Source organism: Fukomys damarensis, unplaced genomic scaffold, assembly GCF_012274545.1.
Source record: "Fukomys damarensis isolate Sample0158 unplaced genomic scaffold, DMR_v1.0_HiC HiC_scaffold_35, whole genome shotgun sequence".
Classification (NCBI taxonomy): Eukaryota; Metazoa; Chordata; class Mammalia; order Rodentia; family Bathyergidae; genus Fukomys; species Fukomys damarensis.
This window is the reverse complement of record NW_022900947.1, coordinates 47,305,452-47,328,437: the sequence shown is the minus strand read 5'-3', so window position 1 is coordinate 47,328,437 and position 22,986 is coordinate 47,305,452. Positions and strand designations below refer to the sequence as shown.

At 33.5% G+C, this 22,986-nt stretch overlaps 1 protein-coding gene across 7 annotated transcripts in view; it reads right to left on the bottom strand.

Moving 5' to 3' along the window:
* Adgrl3 (adhesion G protein-coupled receptor L3) overlaps positions 1 to 22,986 on the bottom strand; it is an 811,341-nt gene that overhangs the window by 297,899 nt on the left and 490,456 nt on the right. For 5 of the 7 annotated variants that reach the window (XM_033758920.1, XM_033758923.1, XM_033758917.1 and 2 more), the window contains exons 7-8: positions 11,203 to 11,217; positions 8,288 to 9,088 (exon numbers count right to left, since the gene is read on the bottom strand). In XM_033758920.1, the coding sequence (XP_033614811.1) occupies positions 8,288 to 9,088; positions 11,203 to 11,217 (816 nt within the window). The remainder of the gene's footprint in view (positions 1 to 8,287; positions 9,089 to 11,202; positions 11,218 to 22,986) is intronic. The other 2 variants (XM_033758919.1, XM_033758922.1) reach the window with 1 other exon arrangement.

Genomic DNA, 22,986 nt, shown 5'->3' with positions numbered 1-22,986 from the left:
GCTCTCTTTATATATAAGTATGAGAGATTCCTTAGGAAGAAAACTTAGAAATGGATTTCCCACCTATAAAGTACACTGAAATGAAGTCAAGGATTGTACTTGATGACAGGACTCAGAACCCATTAGCACAGAACGTAACACCTTGGCATACTGTGCCGTACAAACCAAAGATACCAAAAAATGTCAAGGTAGGGAAAATATTTCTGCCTTTTTCCTGAAGCAGGCTGCAGGACAGGCATGTTGTATGTGCACTCCCAGAAGAAAGGGGCACCATCATCTCCAACAATGGAGAGACAGGGAAATCTAAAAGTCAAGTCTTGCCAAGTCTCCTCAGTTTACTACGTTTAACCCAGATCACTTCCTCATGACTCCATTCTTTGACAACCCTACTATAAAAACACTTAGGCATTTCCCGTTTTTTGGCAGGAGAGTCTTCTTCATGAAGGTTCCTGTGTCCTGAAAATCTTACATTAAATGGATTAAATGCTCTCTTCTCTCTCCTGTTAACCTGTTTTTGGTTATAGAGCTTCAGTTGAGAGTCCAGAAGGGTAGAAAAGAAAAAAAAATATTGTTTTTCTTCTCTTAAACAGGTATTACGGAGTTGTTTCTCAAATAGATTTAACAATTTACATTTCAATCGGCAATTTATAAGTATTTTTAACTTTTTACTTATTCATATTATTAACCACTGGAAGTTAGTTACGTCAATCTTGGGAAATAAATTTTAAATGTGATAAATGCATTTTCTTGTATCACTTAATTTTGACAAAAGAGGAATTCACTCATTTCTTGTCTATTTTCTTTTTTTTCTTGTCTATTTTCAAAGAAAATATATTTAGTTATTTTTTTAGCTATCTTTTCCTTTATTTTCATTTTCAACCTACTTTTCACCATTTTGCCTACTTTGGTCATCAATAATAAGCAAGATAATACTGTTAGAAATGCATGTGAATTCAGAAAATGGAAAATAATATATGCTAAGTAGATTTAAATCTAATAAAGATCCAATCTACATATCTCCAAAGTTCCTCAAATTGCTCAGAATATCTGCAGTTTCCAGTTAATCCTTATAATCCTTCAATAATTAAATCTTTCCTTCTTCAAATTTTCCAAAAAGTTAACACACACCCACACACACAAACCACTGTAGCCCACAAAACATTATATCACAATCTTTTGTAGTTTTGTGTTTAAAAAAGTATGTGAGTATGGAAATATAAAATATTATATCTTTATGATTCATAATTGGACTTTCTTGAAACCCAAATCTGTATTTACAAACTGAGTTTCTCTGGGAGCGTTATTTTACATGCATTCTCAGTACATTACAGTGTTTATTTTTTTTTTATATAATTGTGATACTTAATAGTAACATTCATCTTGGGAATTTATTGTTTTTAAAGGTTAAATAAGTGTGAAACCTAGCATAATTTGGAGTGCATGAGGAATGTTGCAGAAACACTAGCATGCTTGGCCTCTCTCAAGATTGATGGTCGTTGATATTTTACATTTATTTCTTTAATGTACTTGTTTTCACTTAAAATCTAGCACATGTACCCTTTCTTTCTCCTCTTCCCCTTATATCTTAGTAGTAATTGCAGATGGACTAAAGCAATGACAAGGCAAAAAGCCAGGCACTGTAGGCCTCTAAATGCAGCTCTGGACTATGTAAGTACATTTGAGTTATTTGTACTATTTGATCTTCCATTTCCTCATCCGGAAATTAATCTTTCTAAGATTACTAGAAAAAAAACTCATGTTTTGTGCATAAAAATTTTGTCTCGGACAAAATTTTGATTTGTATGCAAAAGTCTGGACATGAAGAGCACAAGAGGAAAAGGTTGGAATAATTTTTTTCCTTTTGTTTTTGTTTTTGTTTAGTGTTTTGAGTCACATCTCACTCTGTTGTCTGACTGGCCTGGAACTTCTGGGCTAAGTGATTCTCCTGCCTCAGCCCTCTGTGTTCAGTTTGCACAATTATTTTTAAGTGAATAAAAAGTAAGTATTGTCCATTTGATTTTTAGAGAAATCTAACAATATGTCTTATTTCATAAAATCATACAAAATTACAAACTTTTCTGTCATTATATGTTTTTTAATTCTTTCACAATTAATATTATTAGAAAGTTTAACTTTTTAGTAGAAAAGTAGCTATTAAGAAGAAATTACTTTATTCTTAAAAAGTCAAACTATTCCTGGTCAACCCGTACCTAGGGCCCTTGAACATTACTTAAACATTTTAAAACCAGAGAAGTGAAGCACATGTTAGACATGGCTATTTTATTATATAATGGACTCAATTCTCACTGTGATAATACGGGTAAAAAAACTGAATTTTAAGGTGGAAGCCTTGGAAAACTGAAACCCCATTTTTGCCACTGTTACTAAGTCTAGCAAGATGTGCTCACTAGGAGCCGCAGGAGCATTTCCGTTCCACCTGGCTGCCCTCTGGTGGACACGCTAATGAGCAGTGAAAGGCCTCCCTGAAGGACAGGTGGTGAAAGTGGGAAGCTTATTCACAAGTAAGTCATCGTTTTATGACTGTTAGGCGCGGGTAGAAATAATTTTGATACTTCTCTAACAATTATTCATTTCTCAGGGAAATCACTCTAAAGGAAGAAAATAATGCTATAACATTTGTGAACCTTTTAATCACTTGCTTCCTGTCTCCTCTATTAGGAAGGGCACCCAGACATCAGATTTGGGGCAAACATTCTGTTCAGCTGTATACAAAGCTCGGTTCAGCTCTGCTTTGTACAGGACTGTAGTTTTTATACTCAAAGCCTGAAAAGCAGTCATTCTCAAAAGTTTGAACTCTCAGTTAATGAAGAAAGAAAAATGCAGGAAGGGGAAGGGGACGGGCAAGGGAGGGGCGAGCAAAGCAAAAGGAAAGCAAGGCATAAAAGTGAATTTAGCTGGTGTTGAGTAGCCCTGGGATAGTTCTAGAAAATATCTGCAAGATTTGGCTGTGCTCTCCGAAAGCCAAGCAGCAGCATAATCCTGTAGGCAGCAGCTGTCCCCACAGGCAATGAGGAGGGGTTGGGAAGAATATGAGGGGCTCCTCTGCAAAGAGGGCAGCAGCTGACGCTTAAAAATATATCAGAGCTGAAATGAGCAACAAGTTCCTGGCTGCTTTTCTTTTGTTGTAAAGTTAACTCAGCTGGTAAGACAGAGGTAAATGAGGCTTCAGACACAATGTGGCATCTCAAGTCGAAATGCAGAGCAAGTGGGATCCACAGGCTGAGGACAAGTCTGATTTAAGACCTCGCTCCTTCCAGATTCTCGCTTTCTGACGAAGGTGCACCACGTTTAACAAAACTGTTCAGGAAGCATATTCCGCTACCTATTAAACACGTGACAGTTTCAAAATGTTCAGGATTCTCTGCCCAGTGCTCACATTACTCAGCTGTCAAGGAAAAAGGCTCAGATATATGATGTGAAAATTACATTTTAACGAGGTGTCATGCGTGTTTAAAGTTCTTATTCATCACTACATAGCCACAGCTTTTACCTGAGACACAAATGCACTTAATTAGCATATTATAAGGACAGAAGGTTCACCTTATCTGTGTTATTAAACTGCTATGTGCAGGCTTGTTGTTGTTGGTTTAGATTCTACTATATGTAGACTAAAGAAGAATGGTTGATTTTACATAATCTCAAATAGCTTTCAGGAAAATGTGGACTGTGTGTTTAGGAAGCCAAAGTGTAGGTACACGACAGTGGCTATAAGTCTTGATCATTCTCTTTTAATAATGATCCCCTAGTCTGTTTTTACTAAATCTCAACCTGGAGATTTCTGGATCTGTTAGACATACTAATTTTAGGGTACTTTTGGAATTAAGCTTCTTTACCTGTTCTTATTATCAACCAGAGCCTACTTCCTCCTCTTTCAGGAGGAAATACTGGATATATTTAATAAGGAAATTTTAGATTTTCCTATGGATACTGTAGAAACCATCTGGGAGAATCAAGATATCTCACATTTCAGCCATCTTCATTCAAGAATAAGTTCAGAATGAGTTCATCACAAGGTGCTTCTGCAGAAATAGCTGTTAAGAGTCACACATTGTGGCTAAAGTGAGGCAGTTGGTTCCCTTATACCACATATACCAGGATATAGCACACTGTTTCTGAGTTATGAGGACAGTGTGAGAATTACTCAACCTGAGAGGTAGCTAAGGATTGCTTTGAGGTTAACAATATACAATTTATATTGCCATCTGAGTGTAATGTCTCCCCCTCTCTCTTTCTCACACACACACACACACACACACACACACACACATAAATGTTTTAATATGATAGGAAATAGACATTCTTAAATCTACATTAGAAGACAATTCTAGATTTAATAGTTGTAGGTATGATGCTTTGCCAAGAAAAAAATAGGAAAAATTTCACATTTCCTTTATGGTCAGCTGTTAATGCATTACAGGTGTCAAAAACAGAATCGCCAGTTCTTTAAATGTTTTTTCACTAGAACACAACTATTGCACCGTTCTGAATACAATACACTTTACATTTTGTCCAGACTGAAGAGATCTCTGCAATGTGTCCACTAAACAGTTTGGAAACTTACTCATAATATAAACTTCTCTGAACAGTTGTCCACATTTGTCCATGTTGTGAGACTACTGACTTTAATTACTTCTGGAAAAACATATACGAGATATGTGCACAGATACTACTCTTTCACACCTACTAAACTTGTAGGTGCCACTGCCTGCACCACAAGCACAAGGTCCTGAGTTGGATCCCCAGTACCAAAAAAAAAAAGTTAAATTTTTAAATGTTTAATTTTTATTTTTTGGTACCGGGGATTGAACTCGGGTCTTTGTGCTTGCAAGGCAGGCCACCGAACCACTGAGCTAAATCATGGCCCAAATTTTTAAATTTTTAAAAAAATGACCTTTGCTGAAATAAAAATAAAACAAATTAGAAAATCTGATTTCATGTTGAAAAGTATATACAATATGAAGAGTAGCACAAATGCATTGAAATCGTCTGACAGCACAAACTAAAATTACATTCTGTCTAGAGAATGCTTAGTACTAACAACAGCCATTTATGTGTAAGTTATAAGAGCTACCATGCCTTCAGTTCCTCATTTAGAAAATGTGGATGATGACAGTCCTTTCCTACCACTGGTGTGCAGCTATTAGGTTAAGTTTGTTACTAATAATCTTCTGAGGCAGAGTTGTTTTTTCTTTTTTCAACTTCATAGTTGAGATATCCAGGACTGAGAAGCTGAGCTAACAGCCCACAGTCAAACTAGTGCCAGGGTTGCATTGAAACCTGGGTCCTTCAGGATCCCATATTTACTTGAAAAGTGGATGCTACCTTTGTGGATGCATTTCCAGAAGATTCTTATATATCCAAGAGAAGCGTATTTGCCTTTTATCTTGCAGTAACAGGTTTTTGAGGTGCATAATAATTATATATAGCAGAAGTAGAACATAAAGTTAACTAAACATAAAAATTTAAAAATTATGATTTAAAAAAATCGAACCCTGTTATCACAGGAAGAAGACTCAGCCTGCTACCAACAAATGACAACAACAAATATATTTTTAGTACTTAGTTACCTTTTGACTCTAAAATATTTGTCAAAGGTTTATGTACATAGACATATAAGAAAATCCATAATAAAGTGGCAGTAAGAATTCACTGAAGGCAATTGCTCTGAAAAATGTAACCATAATTTACTGGAGAAAAACATCCAGCTAGAACTGTTTGTGTGGAATAAGATTAACAGCCTCTATTAACACTAATTGAAATTCTCATATTCCCACATAGCATGCATAAAATTTACTTATACACTTATTCTTTCCACCTCTTAACTGTAATAAGTCCATGCCAAAGTACTAGCTTTTTAATTTCAGCATTCATGCATGCAAATTTCTACCTTTTTTGGTGATTATATTGACAAATTTAACACAGGTGAAATCCCACTATTTGCAAAGCAGACAAGGTCTTAATTGTGATTTTTCAAAAAGAGTAAAAACTGAATTTCCTGGCTTAAGAATTTAATTAAAAGCTAAAATTTATTCCCAATGTTTGCTATTTTAATAATACTGTTTAAACAAATATGAGCACTAATATTTGTGGGCAAGATGGCTACAATTTAATTCCCATATGTAAACAAAAAATAAAATAAAATGACTGCTATATTATTCTTCATGTCCACAATGAATAAGGATTCCAATCTCTATATTTGTCTTATATATAATGTTATATAATATATACATATATAGAGATGGAATGTATACACATAATTTTTGGCAAGTATCTAAACATGAGTCTATGGCACTATCTTTCTCTTTAAGAACAGATTATAAAATCTAAGTTAAAATTTCGCTTTAGCTTATTGAGTTAAAACCTCAGGTAAAATAAATTTAAATCTAATATCTAAATAAAAATAACATGATTTTTTAAATAAATGAGATTTAAAATGTCATTCCTTTATTTTCTCACTACAAAACACAATATTATAATTTGTTTTAAGGACACTAGAAATTACTTTTGTTTCATTTGAGCCAAAAAGGCTAAAAACCATTCATAAGTAGGGTATTTGCTGGCAAAATATAAATTTTGGTTTAAGAATATCACTGTTATGAAATAACTTTCCTAGATGAAAAAAATGAGGGATTCCTGCTCAGTTTCTCAACTGCAGTGTACTGAGTTTGAAAACCTTTGCTGCAACACAACGAAACAGATGATGCAGTCCGTTTAGATTTTTCTTGGAGACAATAAGAAGTGGCTTTTGATGTCATTGCATATTTAGGTTTTCCTTGCCATAAAATCCAATTCAAAATATTAATAGCCTTGCTGAAGCCTCTTACCGATTATAGAAAATGTCAACTAATTTGTCATTCTACTTGCAGAAGAGCAGAAAGCCATCCGTTCAATCAACAAAGAACTATGAGCCTTATTTAAGTATATACACTGGCACTGGTTAGATAAGTATTTAATAAAAAGGTATATAAGGATGAAGTCTTTGGCTATAAAATCTTAGAATCTAGCTCTTTTAAAAATGTGTAAATAATGGGCTAAGAAAGCAAAATACTATGCTAGTAAAACAATGGCAAGAAAAGGGATAAAGATGTAGGGGAAATGGGAAGGGTAGGGAAAAGGTAATAAGGGAAAAGGAAAAAATATTAGAAAATGAAAAAATGGAAATAAAGTCTTTGTAAATAGAGAAGGGAGGAGGGGGTGACGGAAGGGCAGGGATAAGGGGAAAAAATGAGAACCAAGACCTGTCATGTAAAGGTACAAGATCCCAATGATGAATGTAACTGTACTGTGTACCTAAAATGTATCAATAAACTCAATGAGAAAAAGAATGGCAAAAATGCAGAAAATAAAAAAATATTAACAATTGAATTCTAATTGATAAAAATAATTCATTTTCGGAACTGCTTTTTTACTGCCAAAATTTAGACACTTCTATTTTAATTTTATGGTTTATCTTGGACATCATTATTATGGACTGTTATAAAATTTAACTTTTAAATAAATATAAGCCCACTCAGTTGTGTAAATAGAAATGCAAAAGAAAATATTAAAAGCTATTTATGGGTCTCATTGAACATTAAAAGGAAACAGTCTGTTCCAGTAGGGAAATGGACACTTAAAGAATCAAAATTAAAGATTATTGCAAGCATGCTCAAACTGTTTTACATTATCATTTCTTGTAAAAAAAAATTGAGATATTTTTATACTTATCAGTTATGGATATTTTCCCAGTATATGAAGTAGGTTCCCTTATGAACGTCAAATTAACAATAGCCCCCTTAAGGGTATCGTATGCAGTGCTCTGTGTGGTAAAGAAATGGCACACTGTGGCATGATATCATGGCAGCCCTTGGCCATGTTCCAAGTGGGTAGCACTTTTGATGGCATTTCCCAATTAATTACAAGGAAGAGAATTCTCTCTTAGCAGAAGTTTTGTGTTCTTCTCTGCAATGAACTAACCAGCTTGTAATCACAAACACCCCCACAAAAAAGAAGGGCTCAAGGATGGAGTTAAACTGTGCAAGCATAGAGTCAGTTTCTTGTAGTTACGTTTTTAGATCTGAGAGTGATTACCATTGGTCTTCTGAGATGGCAGAAAAGGAATAATCTTTTAATTACACTGGCTGGAAGAAACACCACAAAAGACATCTACTCAAAATGACTTATAATAGACTTATAATATATAATAGACATATAATATATATAATAGACTTATTAAAAGCAAACTACAATTCTCTCTCTTTAGAAGATTGTTAAAAGTCAATCTTACCTGATCTACTATCCAGAGGTCCAAAATCCAAAGAATATTTCACGACATGATAGTTATTCCATACATAAAGCAAGTTGTCCCTGGGATTGTAATCCACAGCTGCTATGTACTGGTATGAATTGGGGAAGGGTACATCCACCAAACTATCCTTGCTTTGGTCAGTGTTGTAAATGTAGTCAATCTTATTCCCAGTGGCCTCATTGTCATCATCCTCGTACACAGATTTGACCACATACAGAATCCCACAGATCATAAATGCATTGGAAGCTGACCTTTTATCATATGCTGTATCCCATGTCCCTTCAATCCGCAGGGTGTAAGGGTTCAGTTGGCTAATGACAATTTTCCCATTGTTTTGTTCTGTTGCATAGATTACCCACAGCCCATTTTCATCCACTGCCAGGTCTATGTCAGATTTGCCTCCCCATCGGTAAGGCGAAGTGTCGTGGTAATTGGCATTCGCTATGATTGCTTCTCCACTCTTGATCCTAGTCCGCAAATCGAACTTAACTATGTTCCTGGTACGCTCTTTATTGAAGAACAAAGCTCCATCATACACTACAAATCCTGTGCCGTCCACCCTATGAGGGAGCTTGTAGGTAGTCGTTGGCCTTCCAGCAATGAAGTCATCTTTGGACGAGTACTCAGTCAGGGTGTCAGTTCGGTAGGGAGTCCAAGGCATATAGTAAATCTTGTCAGAGGCCTGCAGAGGGTCTTTGCACCATGCCCCAGACTGGTGGTCAGACTCAAATAAATGTTCACTCTGGTACACTCCTTTTAGTAGTCCAGGACAAAGAAAAACTGTTGGAAGGGAAAGAATTAAAACAAGAAATATATTAATTTAATATTCTTTCATATATTCTTTTTTTTACCAAACAGGATGCAATATAACAAGATACCCGCCACCACTTATTTTGCTGTACTTTTTTTAAGACACAAGGTTTATCTTCATGTTAATTTTGGCTGTTTTTCAAAATCACTTTGATTTCTTTACAGAAAACAAGTTTAGCCTTTTTATGAGTAGCTGTGCTGTCATGTGGTTTTTTACTTTTGTAAACATGTATAATACTATTTTTTGGATATATATATATTATATATATATGAAGTGTAGGATGTCTATGCATTTTATAGACACATAACAAATACAAAAGTTTATACATGAGATTTCTTGTTAGTTCATTGAAAAACAGATCATTTTTCAGAAATGAAAATATATTGTTTCTACTCTGACAAAATTACCTTTTTAACACTTATCCTTAAGAAACAGATGGATTTCTCACAATATTTTTTTTTAAATAAAGAAAAAATTCTGGAATTCAGGCCACTGAATCTTCTAGTAAAACAAAAAAAGGCTATTAAAGCTGCTACAACACACACAGAGCATGCAACCCACACAATTAAAAATGAGTGATGGATGGATACTGGAAGAAAAAAGAGAAGAAGAAAAAGAAAGGAAAGAAGGAATAAGGAAAGAAGAAAGGGTGTAAAGCTACAGAAAAGAACCCAAGCACTAGATTTTAATCAGTTAAAAATGTCCTGTTAAATACAGTAGTACTGGAACTTAAAAACATGTACCTTTTACTGTTACATGAGAAGAGCATTAAAAAAACAAGATTACTTGCTATATTTTGCTGCTCATACTTCAGAATGAAAGAGGGTAGAAATTGTCTGGCTCATTTGCTTTCAGTATGATTCAGAAGCATGTTGTGTGAGTGGTGGTAGGGAAACTTGGCTGATTTGTTTGAAACAAAGGGGCTATAAAGCAATGTCTCCCAAAGGGTGGTCCTTGAAACGACTGTTTCAAGTGGCATGACTAGATGTTTCAAGAAGGAAAAAGAGGAAGCTGGAGCCACACTGTTGAAGAAATACCATACTAAATATAATTGTGGCAGAGATTCCAATAGTTTATGTACTTTAGTGAATTTCCAAGGCACAGTTGGGAGGGATAGCAAATCTCCCAAGCTCATTCGCTCTTGGAATCTTTTCCAAGGAACCTCTTTGGATTGCGGTATTCTGTGAACCTGCTATGGGAAACACTGCTTTGATATATTTGCAAACCAAACATGTTGAAAAATCATCATGCAGTCTATGCTATGTTTTAAACAATTAGACATGAGCGATGGGAGAAACTGGGAAATCACAGGAATTTGGACAATGACCCTTTTTTTTAATGATTAAAGGATTACATTTTCAGCATTAGTGAGTAGCTTTTAATAACAATGATCGGCACAGATCCAGTGGAAAGCACTGTAAGATGGTACAGCTAGGTTTTGGAGATTATAGGAAAAGAATGTATATTACTCACATTTCCAAAGTTTTACTTTTGGGGAAATAAAGACTGTGAGGGAAAAGCTGGCTACCAAGATATTCCATAGAACATATAGAGGGTCATTGTCAATTTATGATCAAATTAAATCAATAAAATATCCACAATTATAAGAACTCAGGATCTTTTCATGATTGCTTTAATCAAAAAGAATAGTTATCCTTTGTTGTCACAATTTTACATAACTTTGTGTTATAGTTAATAATCAGCCCCTAGCTACTAAAGTAGCTTAGCATATTAAAAAATAACCATCTCCCTCTTTTCCCAGTAGTTAAAAGTTAGTGCACACCCAGAAACAAATGTAAACCAATAACTATTCATCACATTTCCTGGATTTGTAACTATTTAAAAATTAAGAGGAATAAGATACAGTGTTGAAAATTTCACAATATTAAACTGTGTTAGAATAAGAGGATCAAACCAGCACTGGTCAGGGAAACAGACTAAAGTGAAGCTGAGCAGCAGAAGTAGTAAATAAAATCTCATAATATAGATAAGAATTAATAACAAAATTATTTTAACTAAATGTTAAACTGTTAAATAACTTAGCCTATAAATAGTATATAATTCATAAAAGGTATTTAATTACCTTTTTGTTCCACTTCTATTGGAGAGAGAGAAATAAAGAGAGAAAGGAGAAAAGAGAATAGATTAATGGTACGATATTGGCCAAGCACTTTTTATTCACCTCTTCCAAACTGAAAGTAAATAATTTACTTCACTCATACTTGCTTTATTGAATATTATGTTTTTAAGCTCATTTCTCTAATACAATTACTGCTTTAAAATAATCATATTATAAGCTTTAAAATTTAGTATAAATATGGTGAAAAGTAATCAAGCTAAACTAGAATAAATACACCCTTTTATAGATATAGGAAATGCAATATTTTAATAAGAATATCAATATTTCCATTTGAAAGAGCAGATGAGCAATTACATATACACAAAGCTTTCAAATAGTTTGGTCCATTTCACTTAGAAGTATCATGGTTTTTATACCACTATTTAATGTAATAGCCTTGCTTTTCATGGTGCTCTAAGAATTGATCTCTTCAGAAGAAACATGTCCATAATTCATTCCTAAGGTCTAAGATTTCTGTAGCTCATCAGTCTTCTGAGGTACACAGTAACAGGGAAGACACTTCCCCAATAAATGGACTTAGGGTCTTTATTAAAGAAACTTCTGTTCAACTCACCAAGATTTGATATTACTGTGGAAACAAACATACTCAGAGAAATCTGATATCAGAAGGGCAATATGAATAACGAGCCACTGGCTCTGGCCTTCTCTGAAATTTTTACCTTAAAATGTTTTTAACTTGTAAAAGTAATATGAGATCCTCAAAAGAATTATACACACACACACACAGATATATATATATATATATATATATATATATATATCTTATTTTAAATTTTGTTATATCTAGAGAATTGATAGATACGTCAGTGAAAATTCTCAAAAACTATAACATATTCCTGACACTCACAAACAGTATGTTATCTTATGAACGGTTGTCTCATTAGACACGACTTGCCTAAATCTTAATAAGAAAAAAAAAAAAAAACTATCAAGAAAAAGGCAAAGACGTCAGGGAGAATGACTGCATAATAAAAACTAAAAATTGTGCCTAATATAATATGAAGGCAATTTTAGTGGAAGGGATGAACTGATATATTATGCTTAGTAAATTGAAAACCAGGAAAGTTTCAAAAATAAGAAAGAGATACTATTCTCAGTGGTTATATTTGGCTGAGATTTTTTTGCTTTGATCTAAACTTTCTAACCACTGTCAAAAGAAACTTTTTTTCTATCCACTGATTTTTCTTTGAAATCTTAATCTCACATTAGGAGAAAAATTGATGCATCAACATTTTTTTGCCTGAAAAGTTATATTTCACTAATTGTAAATCCTATTCTTAACAATCTTTCTAGCTCTTTTAAAAACTCTGTTATTTTGTCAAAATTTATCATCATTCTCAATTACTCTTCATCGAGTGACTGACTTCATGCTTCAGCCTGACCGACCCAATACAGGCTGGGTAAAAGCTATTCTAAGAGATGAACTTCATGCGCCCACTAAAATACTGACCTGTATTAAAACTAACAACTAGAAGACCTCACACCTTAAACAGTGCTTTAATCAACAATCTCAAGAGTTTGGACTTGGGGCTCATTACAGTGAAGACTGGGGATGAAGATGGGAAATTATACCAAGTTGTCACTTTTCAATTTCTAGTCTAGAAAGGATTTTTCAGTTACAGTATTTTGGTTCCTTGAAATAGCTTCAAATACATATCCTTTTGAGAACTGAATCTGGAACTGTTGATATTGTGAAACACGTAGACTCCCAAAGTTTGATTTATTTCACATAAAATTTATAGATATTCATGAAGACAAATATCTTAACTTCTGTTGTGAGTGACATTTCTCTCTGTAACAACTACTTAATGCACTGACAAGACATGTAACAAAAAGTAGTGATCATGTGCCTACTATATTGCAAATACTGTTTTAGCAGTTAATGGAAATTTTTGTTTATCGAGGAATTTTGAGGTCTATTATTTTTAAATGTTATTTGGTAAATGTTACTTTTAATTCTACGGTCTAATTTCAAAGACATTGGCATAAACTGTAGCATAAGTAAAGCTTGCCTCTTACTGGGTTACTCAAAATTAAGATTTATTAGGCAGTTCTGCTCTGGAGAAATATATTATGGTCCTGTTCATGTCGTGACTGGCTGAATCTCATTTATCATTTATTTGCTATTTTCAAGACTGAAGTAAAATAGTCGTATAATTTAAGTTGAAACATGCCCACACAAATCATATTCCCATAACAAAAATTGGCAAGAAAATATAATTTGTTGTTGAAGAGCTTAGTAATACTTACAATTAGGCAATTATTGCTTATGGTCTAATTCTGACTCTAAACGTTTCTCTTTCCTAAAACAACAAACTAGTTACAAGAGACTGATATTACTATATTCTTCACAGCCACACAGTGCCAGGTATATAATAAAAATAGGACGAATAATTTTTTATGTAAATGCACAATTGAAGTAACTAAATAATTTTGCTTCTTGATATTATAGCATGCTGCACAAAGAAAAAATAGTGAAATAGAACTCGGATATAGTAGGTGAAGTCCTATATGCAAGGCATTATCTGCCTACTACATTTAAGTACTTTAATGAATGGAGAGGAAAGTAAAATTTATGAGAAATTTCTATCTCCAACTCATTAAATGTAAAACTGGAGGAAAACAGAGCAGGAGTAAATTGGATGTTCTTGGAAATTCTGTTGGCAAGATTTTGTTGCCATACAACAGCCTGCAAATATCTTAAAAACACAGGACTAGAATATGCTAGTATTTATTCTCTGTAATGAGAAAATAAACAAATGAATTATACAGTGACAACTGTGCCAGGTTCTTCTTCAGGATCTTCTGTTTTTAGCTGGTCCAATATCCTGAATTCTGAAATGATAACTGTCATCGTTCATTTCCAAGCCTCTTTGGAACTAGTTTTTATTCTTTTCTCATTTTACTTGTAATCCTCAAACTAGTTTTATTTTCCATTCAGTTTATACAAGTATTTTATATATATATATAACACATTTTTTTTTAATGATTTCATTGTCCTTTGTTAAGCTTAGTCTCATAGGCTATATCCCGTGGTTAGAAAAAATGACAAATTCAAACTAAAAGAAACTTTTTCTGTATAAAAATAAGTAACTGGAAAAAAGACTAGTAAGTTTCCTTCAAACTTCAACAGAGCACAAAATAGGTATAATGCACATTCATCTTACTGTGTAGAACACTGAGACGTTATCAGTTCTAACCATATTTTCAAAAATACGCAATCCTTCTCAGTTGTGTCCTCTACTTAGAAAGGTATAGAGCAGACATCATTCATTGCCTTTTCAAACTGCATTGCAAATTACAGAGAATTAAATTTGTTGCATACCAAAAATTATTAGCGCCATACCTAAGAACTATGAAGTTGCTTCTAATTCTAATGTCTTTTAGATTTTCTTTTGTTTTAAACTGTCATGGATCACATTTTCTATCTATAATGCAGATGCCCCCAAACGTACAATGTTATCATCTAATAATGCTTCTATATTTCATAATATCTAAATTAAAAGATACTTATGAGAGACATAAGACAGTTATAAAAGAGTAAATCATTTATAAGCAAATATTTTTTCATGAAAATGTCATGTTACTTTAAACAATTATGTTGTTAGTTAAATTCAGCTTAGATTATTAAAATACATTTGGGGGCCCAGGATTTAGCTCAGCAGTTCGGTGGCCTGCCTCACAAGCGCAAGGACCCGAGTTTGATCCCCGGTACCAAAAAAAAAAAATGAGTAAATAAAATACATTTGGATAACCTTGTCACATGGCAGCAGAGCAGTGAGGGAAGGGGCAGAAAAGTAAATAAAGTTAAGTAATAAAAAATTAGTCTTGCAGGCCAGGGATTTAGCTCAGCGGTCTGGTGGCCTGCCTTGCAAGCCCAAGGACCCGAGTTCAATCCCCGGTACCAAAAAAAAAATTAGTCTTGGGATGAAAATTGGCTTGTAAAAAATCCACAAAGTTACCAACAAGTAAATAATCAAAAGTTTACAATAATTCTTTACATTTGGAGGCCACACTATAATTTAACTAAATGTTTTCATATGAATCAACTAATTTAATTCTTCAAACAAGATTGTCACATGCTACTTATTATTTTCATCTGAAACGATGTATCAAAAACTCAAAGAAGTTGACCAAGGCCCACTCTGGTGGATAGGTAGCTCAGCTCTGTCTTCTTTGTTTGATATACCCACTCTGCCAATCTGTAAACTCAATATGACATATTTTATTGCTGTACTCTTGTTCTCCATTTCCTCTTGGTCACCAAATTTGTGAGGAAGCATATTTAAGAGGCAATACATAAGATAAATGGAATCTCCTGGGAAAGGGCCCTGTATGTGTGTTATACTATTCATTCCTCAAACACTGTAGTTTTTTAAAAATATAATATTTCAACATCACAGTACTCTTATGAGGTAGTCTTTCTCATTATTTTAGATTTTCAAACGAGGAAACTGAGGCACAAAGAGCACAGTTATATGGTTAATAAGTGGTAGAGTTGGGATTCAAATCCATGTTTTGATCTCACTCACTGATCATCAATAAGATACAACAGTATTGTATTTATCTTTAGAGGCCACCACATAGAAAGAACTCGACCACTATTTGTTATGCATCTGGGCAGTGAATAAATAGAAGTATGGTATTTTCATGAAAGACATTGGGTGATACACTGTTGAGTTTTATCACCCCAGAACAATGAAATGTAAAACATCACTTAAGAAATATAAATTAGGGAGAGATGGGTTCCACCTTAGTTGGCTAAGGGAAATGAAATTTCTCAATACTGGAAACAGACTTTTTCTCAAAACCTTGTGCTCTACTAATTCTTATTGCTATGAAATGACAGTACTCTCTCTTCTTCTATTTCATATCTGCCAATAAAATATAGGAGCTCTTCAGTAAGCAGAAACAATACCTGTGAAGTTCATTAAATTTTTGGTGTACTGCATATCAAAACTTATGACAGACATCTGTCTCTTTCAGTAAATAAAGTGCTAATCCTTTATTCAATGAGACAAGAGTAATCTCTGTGGCTTCACTTCTAAATTATGGTTTTCAAATAAAGCCTATGCATTGGTGAATAAAAGTGCCACACACAGAACCTTGTATCACAATGCCTTTATGTAATGTGTTTTCAAAGGGAACACCTCCTAATGAATTTCATCCTGGAGTGTGTAGATTGAAAATGTCAATAATTCATAAAATGCTTTGAGTAGCCACATTCTAATTTAAACACTTAAATACAATATCCATAGATGCTGCAGTAATGGAGACAGGCTTTTATTTTGTGTTAACATTCCATTCCAATGACAGATCTGTAGAACCTTTCAAACTGTTAATTTAGCCTTTTAGAAGAAAATGGTGCTATTAGTAGATTCCTTTTCGAATCTCTTTCTAGCAGCTCTAGTAAAAATAATAAATTTTCAAAGTTGTTATTGGAGACACTTAAAATCAATACGACATTTGCTGTCTCAAGGATGCACTCTTGTTCCAATGATTTGTCTCCACTATGTAATAGCCCCATGACATTTACATTTCTAACACACACAAAAACAAAGACAGAGTGGTTTTGGAGTGTAAAACACTTCTAATGTAGAGTGATATATCAGATCCACTGAACCTATCTGCTGAGTTCCAGATAATGTGCAAGTCCCTTAGGGCCATGAATACAGAGAAAGGTAATAATAATATAATAAATAATAATCATAATAGCTAAGTTACTAAATATCTGCTATGTGAGCCAACACCATGTGGAACTATCTCACAGGAACTTGTGAATCTGGTGTCATGAACGTGTTAGAATGAATTGATCTCTGCCTCGGGGAAACTTGGATTCAAACAAGAGGTACTTTCAGGAAACTTATCCATCAGGTTATATGTTAATTCTTAAGTGCTTTCCCAAAAACCATGTAAAAACTTTGGAAACAGAGAAGAATAGAAGTGAATGGGAGAGGGCTGGGGATTTAGCTCAGTAGTTCCTGGACTGCCTCGCAAGCACAAGGACGTGAGTTCAGTCCTCATACAAAAAAAAAAAAAGTGAATGGACAAGTGAGAGACAAGGATATACAAGTCAGACAAAGCACAACAGTTCGACTAAACCAAACTTCCCATAGAAATGTCATCAGCTGTTTCTAAGACACATTTTTAACTGATTCTTACTAATATGTTCTATGCCTCATGCTTTATATAGACCACAAATTTTATATTAAAGATGAATCTAGATCTAATCCCAGAAATAAAATACATCATATTAATATTTCCAGTGCTTTTGGAGCTATTTTGTTAGTTCACTTATTTTCATTTAACATTTTACAAATTAAAAAAAAAATACCAGAGATGTTATTAGGGCCAATCACAATTTACTTTTTGATCCTTAATAGTATTAAGAATAAATTGTTAAGTAATGTGATAATTTTGATTCATTAAACATTTTGTGGGAAAGTGGAACAAACTCAAGGCACAGATATTTTTATCCAAAATGTATTCTTAAGGAAAACCAAAAGCTATTAAGAAGTCACATGACTTTACTGCCATACCAATTTTAACCAAATAAGTTCTTTCTCTTTAGCAGAGCTTTTAAGAATTTATGAATTAATCTTGAAATAAAGTTTCTATCATCAATTCATGTATAGAATGACACAATACCCATGGAGACATTTGGTAAAGAACAAACAAAGCAAACACAATAAAACCCAGCATTTTGAGAAACAGTCTAAGGAGGCCAAAATGCTTCAACATACTCTGATATTTCTGAAAAATCTTCCAAATACCACTTGCCAGCGTGGGACAAGACTCATTAGTCAAGGAACAGAAAATATTTTCTGCTTAGGAATAATATGGTTAATAATAATAAGATTAATAATACAACAAAATTTCAAAAACTGAAACAAAATTAATTTCAGAACTGTTAATGAAAAATATACATCAAATGCATTCTATGTACATGTAGTGAATCCCATGGGAGGTAGATTTTTAGATACTCTTTTGTTCCTTTAGTGATTCCTAAAATTCAGATGGCAATTCATGTACTATCAATCACGTCTTTTCATTGCTACAAATATGTTTCTTACTGTTTTTCTAATGCTATGTCTTCCTAATTCTATACATTAGCACATACTTCACAATGGCTTACTTATTGTTACTATAATCTACAGTAATGTTAATTTCTTTGCTTGTGCTTATTTTGTCAATCTGGATCAGAATGTTTCAACTTCTGCCTCCTTGTGAAGGTCAAATCTGTTTTTAAAATAGTAGGCTGTGTTCCCATTTCTTCATCAGAAGGCATACCGAATAACTATATACTGTTAACATAGCTTTCTGGGGCCAGGGCGTTTTCAATAATGAGACTGACAGACATCCACTAAAAGTCTTGGTAGGAAATAATTTAGGCTATTTGGACTTCACAGAAGCCCTGTCACACCGTCATCATCTTCTAATTGCGATTATTTTACAACTCTTAAATGTGAATGCTATTCTTTCCTTGTTGAGATTTGTTGCTGTCTATCTAAAAGCGCTCAGAGCTTTTTTTTGGTAGCTGGGGATCAAACTCAGGACCTTTCACTTGAGAGGCAGGCGCTGTGCCATGGGGTGCACTCAGAGCTTCTTGAAGGCAGAGAACTCTGTATTGTTCAGTTTTGTTATCATCAGTTTCTTTCCAGAGTCTTGTTATAACTAGTGGCCAATAGTGCAACAGAAACGCTTTCAAAATCATCTGCAAATGTTTGCAAGCATGGCCTTGTTAGGGTGTGTTCAAAGCTGTGATCAGTAAGAAAGACCAAATCTTACAGACAGAAGGGAGTGTCTCTTAGGCTAAGGAGACATCCTGACACATGAAATTCTTACATGTCACTTACTCCTTCACACTGGAATCTGTAACTGTAGACTGCAAAATAGTCTACACTCATTTATGAAGATTTTATCACCTCCGAAAAATTTCTTCTCATTGGTATGAAGACTTAAATTATTCTGTCTCATTTGTCACTTAAACTATGCCAGACTATTTGCTGGTTCTTTAGCTCTATTATCTTGCTTAATTCTCACATCAGTGATGTAGGGATTATTGTCATTGTTATGTCCATGAGGAGACTGAGAACAATACTAGTAGTTGGTAGAGCTGGGTTTGAGCAGTGGAGCTTGCACTTTCAACCTTTACACTATTTTATATGGCAAAAAGGAAGTGAAGACAAAAATAATAATGAAGGCAATGCATGTTTATTCAGTGCTTGCTGTTTACACCACTATCTAGGTTTTAAATATCTCTTGCATGTGTTATTCACTTAACGCCATATCACTCTGAAGTAGATAATATTATAATTTCAGTATTACACAGGAGAAAACTATGACACAGCGAAGTAAAATAGCGAGTGCTACACCAAAGATAGAAGGCCAAACTTCCGATACCAGGGCTGCAGTGCCGAACCATTATCTTTCACATGCAAACACTGATGGTTGAGAAACACCCTTAACTGAGGGAGCAAATGTTCCCAGTTTCCCCTATTTCTCTCTAACTGCCACAGTGCTTGATCTGACAAATTACATTCCCCAGGCAGAGAAAATGATTTACTGCCCTTCTCACAATGCAAACGTTTGATTGTGATTTTAACAAACCTTTTTAAAGCTTCTACTAATAACTGGCAATGACTGTGCCTTAAAAATTTTCGCACTGAGTTTTGCTAAAGAATCTCTGGGGACTGTCATCTACGTTCAGATCTCTTTGCAGATAGGACAGTTTTAGAGCAGCATTACAATTCACACTCCTACGGCACATGCTGGTCACCTGTAAATCAGTACTGTGTCACCGGGTATAAACCATGCAGGAGGAGAAACATCACATATGCCAAAGAAAAAGAGGCTTACGTGAACCTATTTGCTGCTTTTTTTAATCTGAATTGAAAGAAATAAAAAAATTATTGAGTCATAAAGACATGGTTTTTAGCATAGAAGACAAAAGTTTCTCTTATTCTTTACTTTCTCTTTACTCTTATACAGATGTAAATTTATTTATTCTTCAGGGACCATCACAGTGTGTCCATGATAATTCAGTAATGATTTGTTTGCCCTAGCCAAATGCAGTAAATAGGACAGTGAATAGTTTCTATTTATTTTCTACTCTAAGCTTCCAGTGTTCATAGTTTTCATTCTGTAATATTGTAATATTGACAAGGAATTTCATGCTTCTAAGAACAGTGGCATTATTTTTCCCTGTTTGTTTTATGAATTTATGTTCTTCGCATGACAGATAAATTCAGAATGAATGAATATTCCTTAAAAGTTGGTTATAAATTAGCTAGGTCAATTTTAAGAAAGAGAATAAGCAGTCATTCAAATCTATATAATGTGTCTCAACACTCAAAGCTGAGAAACTGAATTCAAAAATTAAATTAAAACAAACAGAAAATCAACACAAAGTGTATTTTCTTTTGTGTTCTTTAGATATTCAGCCAACATCTGCTAGGAAATTCACTAAATGCTCTTTTTTTTCAGCAAAATGAGTAAAATTAGAGGAAAAGCAAATTTTAGAGACTAAAACAAATGACTGTATTATTCTTTGCTCTATTGGAGCACTGGCAACATACTTTACAGTCTATTTAAACAAAGTAGTCCCCATTTTTTCCCTTAAAAGGCATCTGCAGGAGGGTCATAAAAAAACATTTCCTAGTAAAAGTATCGAGGAAGGAACCACCAACAATATAACATTATTAGGTGTAATTTTCTCACTTTTTAATGAAATGAACTTCCTTGTAGACAAAAACGTGTTTAATATCTAGTGAACTGAATATAGTTTTGATTACATTTTTAATTTTAAGTTTATATGCATATCTGCCAGTCTTTTATATTTATTACATCTCTTATATAAGGAGATCCTTTTAAAAAAATACAACTTGAAAAGGCAAATAAATTTCAGGTAGGAATTCTATTTTCTCAGGAGCCCCTGTAATAACATGCTTTGCTAATCTGTTAGAAAGTAAGCTGTGCATGTCCACAGATGGTCTGATTTAGTCACTCTTGTGTCTGGGCACCCAGAACACTGCGTGGAATACAGTAGTTACTTAATAAGGATTATAGATTTATTAAATCAGTGCAAGCATTCTCTATTTTACATGCTCCTGAAAAATTGTTGTAACAACTCTATTCGTATCAACAAAGACAAAAATTTAAAAATGTAAAACATATATGTGGATTGTACCACTACCCAGCTAAAGTGATTATTTTTCTGAATATAATAGTCAAACTATTTGTTATTTTTGGTTAATACTCTACTAAAAAAGAGAAAAGCAAAAACTACTATATTTTATTCTAATCATGCTACACTTTTCAATAATTAAAGCACTTGGGGTATTTTTATGTAAAGTCAAAAGGTTGCAAAACAAATAAGCATTTACAGTAATAATAGTATACAGTTATTACATCTTTATTAAATATAAACCATGACAACTAACTTATTTATAAAAATAAATTTAAGGTAATAATTATGTTATCACCCTAAATTATAATCTCTAAACTATATTATAAAATCAACATTTTACAGATGAAAAAAATTGAAAGAAAAAATTAAATATCTTTCTTAAAATCACAAGAGATAGCTATGAATTTAGGAAAGATAGCACATATCCAAGACTTATGCTACTCGATTGTGTTCACAGTCTCCCATGAGGATAACAGATCAGTTTATATTGAGCAATTTTTCTCACTCAGAAAATGAAGCAACATAAGAGTTGGATTGCATGTTTTAATGGTCAATGACTAAAAATACACCGAAATTATGAAATTTTAAATAAAATCCTAAATTATGAATTTTTCATATATAATTTACCAAATATAATCAAAACTACATGGCATACAGAACTGGCATCCAGTAACTAAACTATACACATATTTTGAAGCACAGCATGGAGAAAAGATATAAGTTCATAGATTTATCAAGTTAATATTTATTGGCCACAATGGCATTTAAGCCCAGAAGTCTCTTCTCACCATCACCTGCTGTATAATTAATATAGACAGATTCAACAGACTACGGTCTTGTTTTATACTGTAATGTATGTATGTATTTTACAGAAGAAGAAAAATTTATGACAGAAAATATTAACTTCATAGAAACGAAAGTTAAAGTCAAATGCACATATATAGGAAGGCAAAACAGTTTATAAAATGCTGGTGTGTTGCACTGCTTTGAGAATAGGTTTATCTTATTTAAATTAAACACAGTGGACTCTAATACTGAGACCGATGTCTCACTGTTATCTACAAGTTAAGTTTATGCGTGTAGAGGAGTCAGCAGTCTTTCATGAATCTTCTCGCAGTTTCAAAACTATATATTTTCTATTTGAATTCTAGGCCATTAAACTCTTGCAGAGTGTGTATTGCACTATACATATTATTGGTCCTGTCACTGAACAGTGCCCTCTCTGTTTTATAGCTAATGTAGCATTTCTCCATGACATCAATAGATTAAAACATTTAGTATGAGATAAAGTGTGTGAAAATGGAGCAAACTCATTCTGCTACAAGGGAACTCAATAAATCTGTCCAGCTCACTGATGTTCGCTTTCATTTAAAATCAGTACGTATCTGGCTTGCAAACTGCAACTTTTTTCTCCCTCTAGCAGCAAAGCTACCTTGTTAATGTGAATAAATGGCAGTTTTAATAGGACCAGATCTGTATTTGACATGTATTTAGGAATATTAGAAAAGGGTCAGTAAGACTTTTTTTTTTTTTTTTGT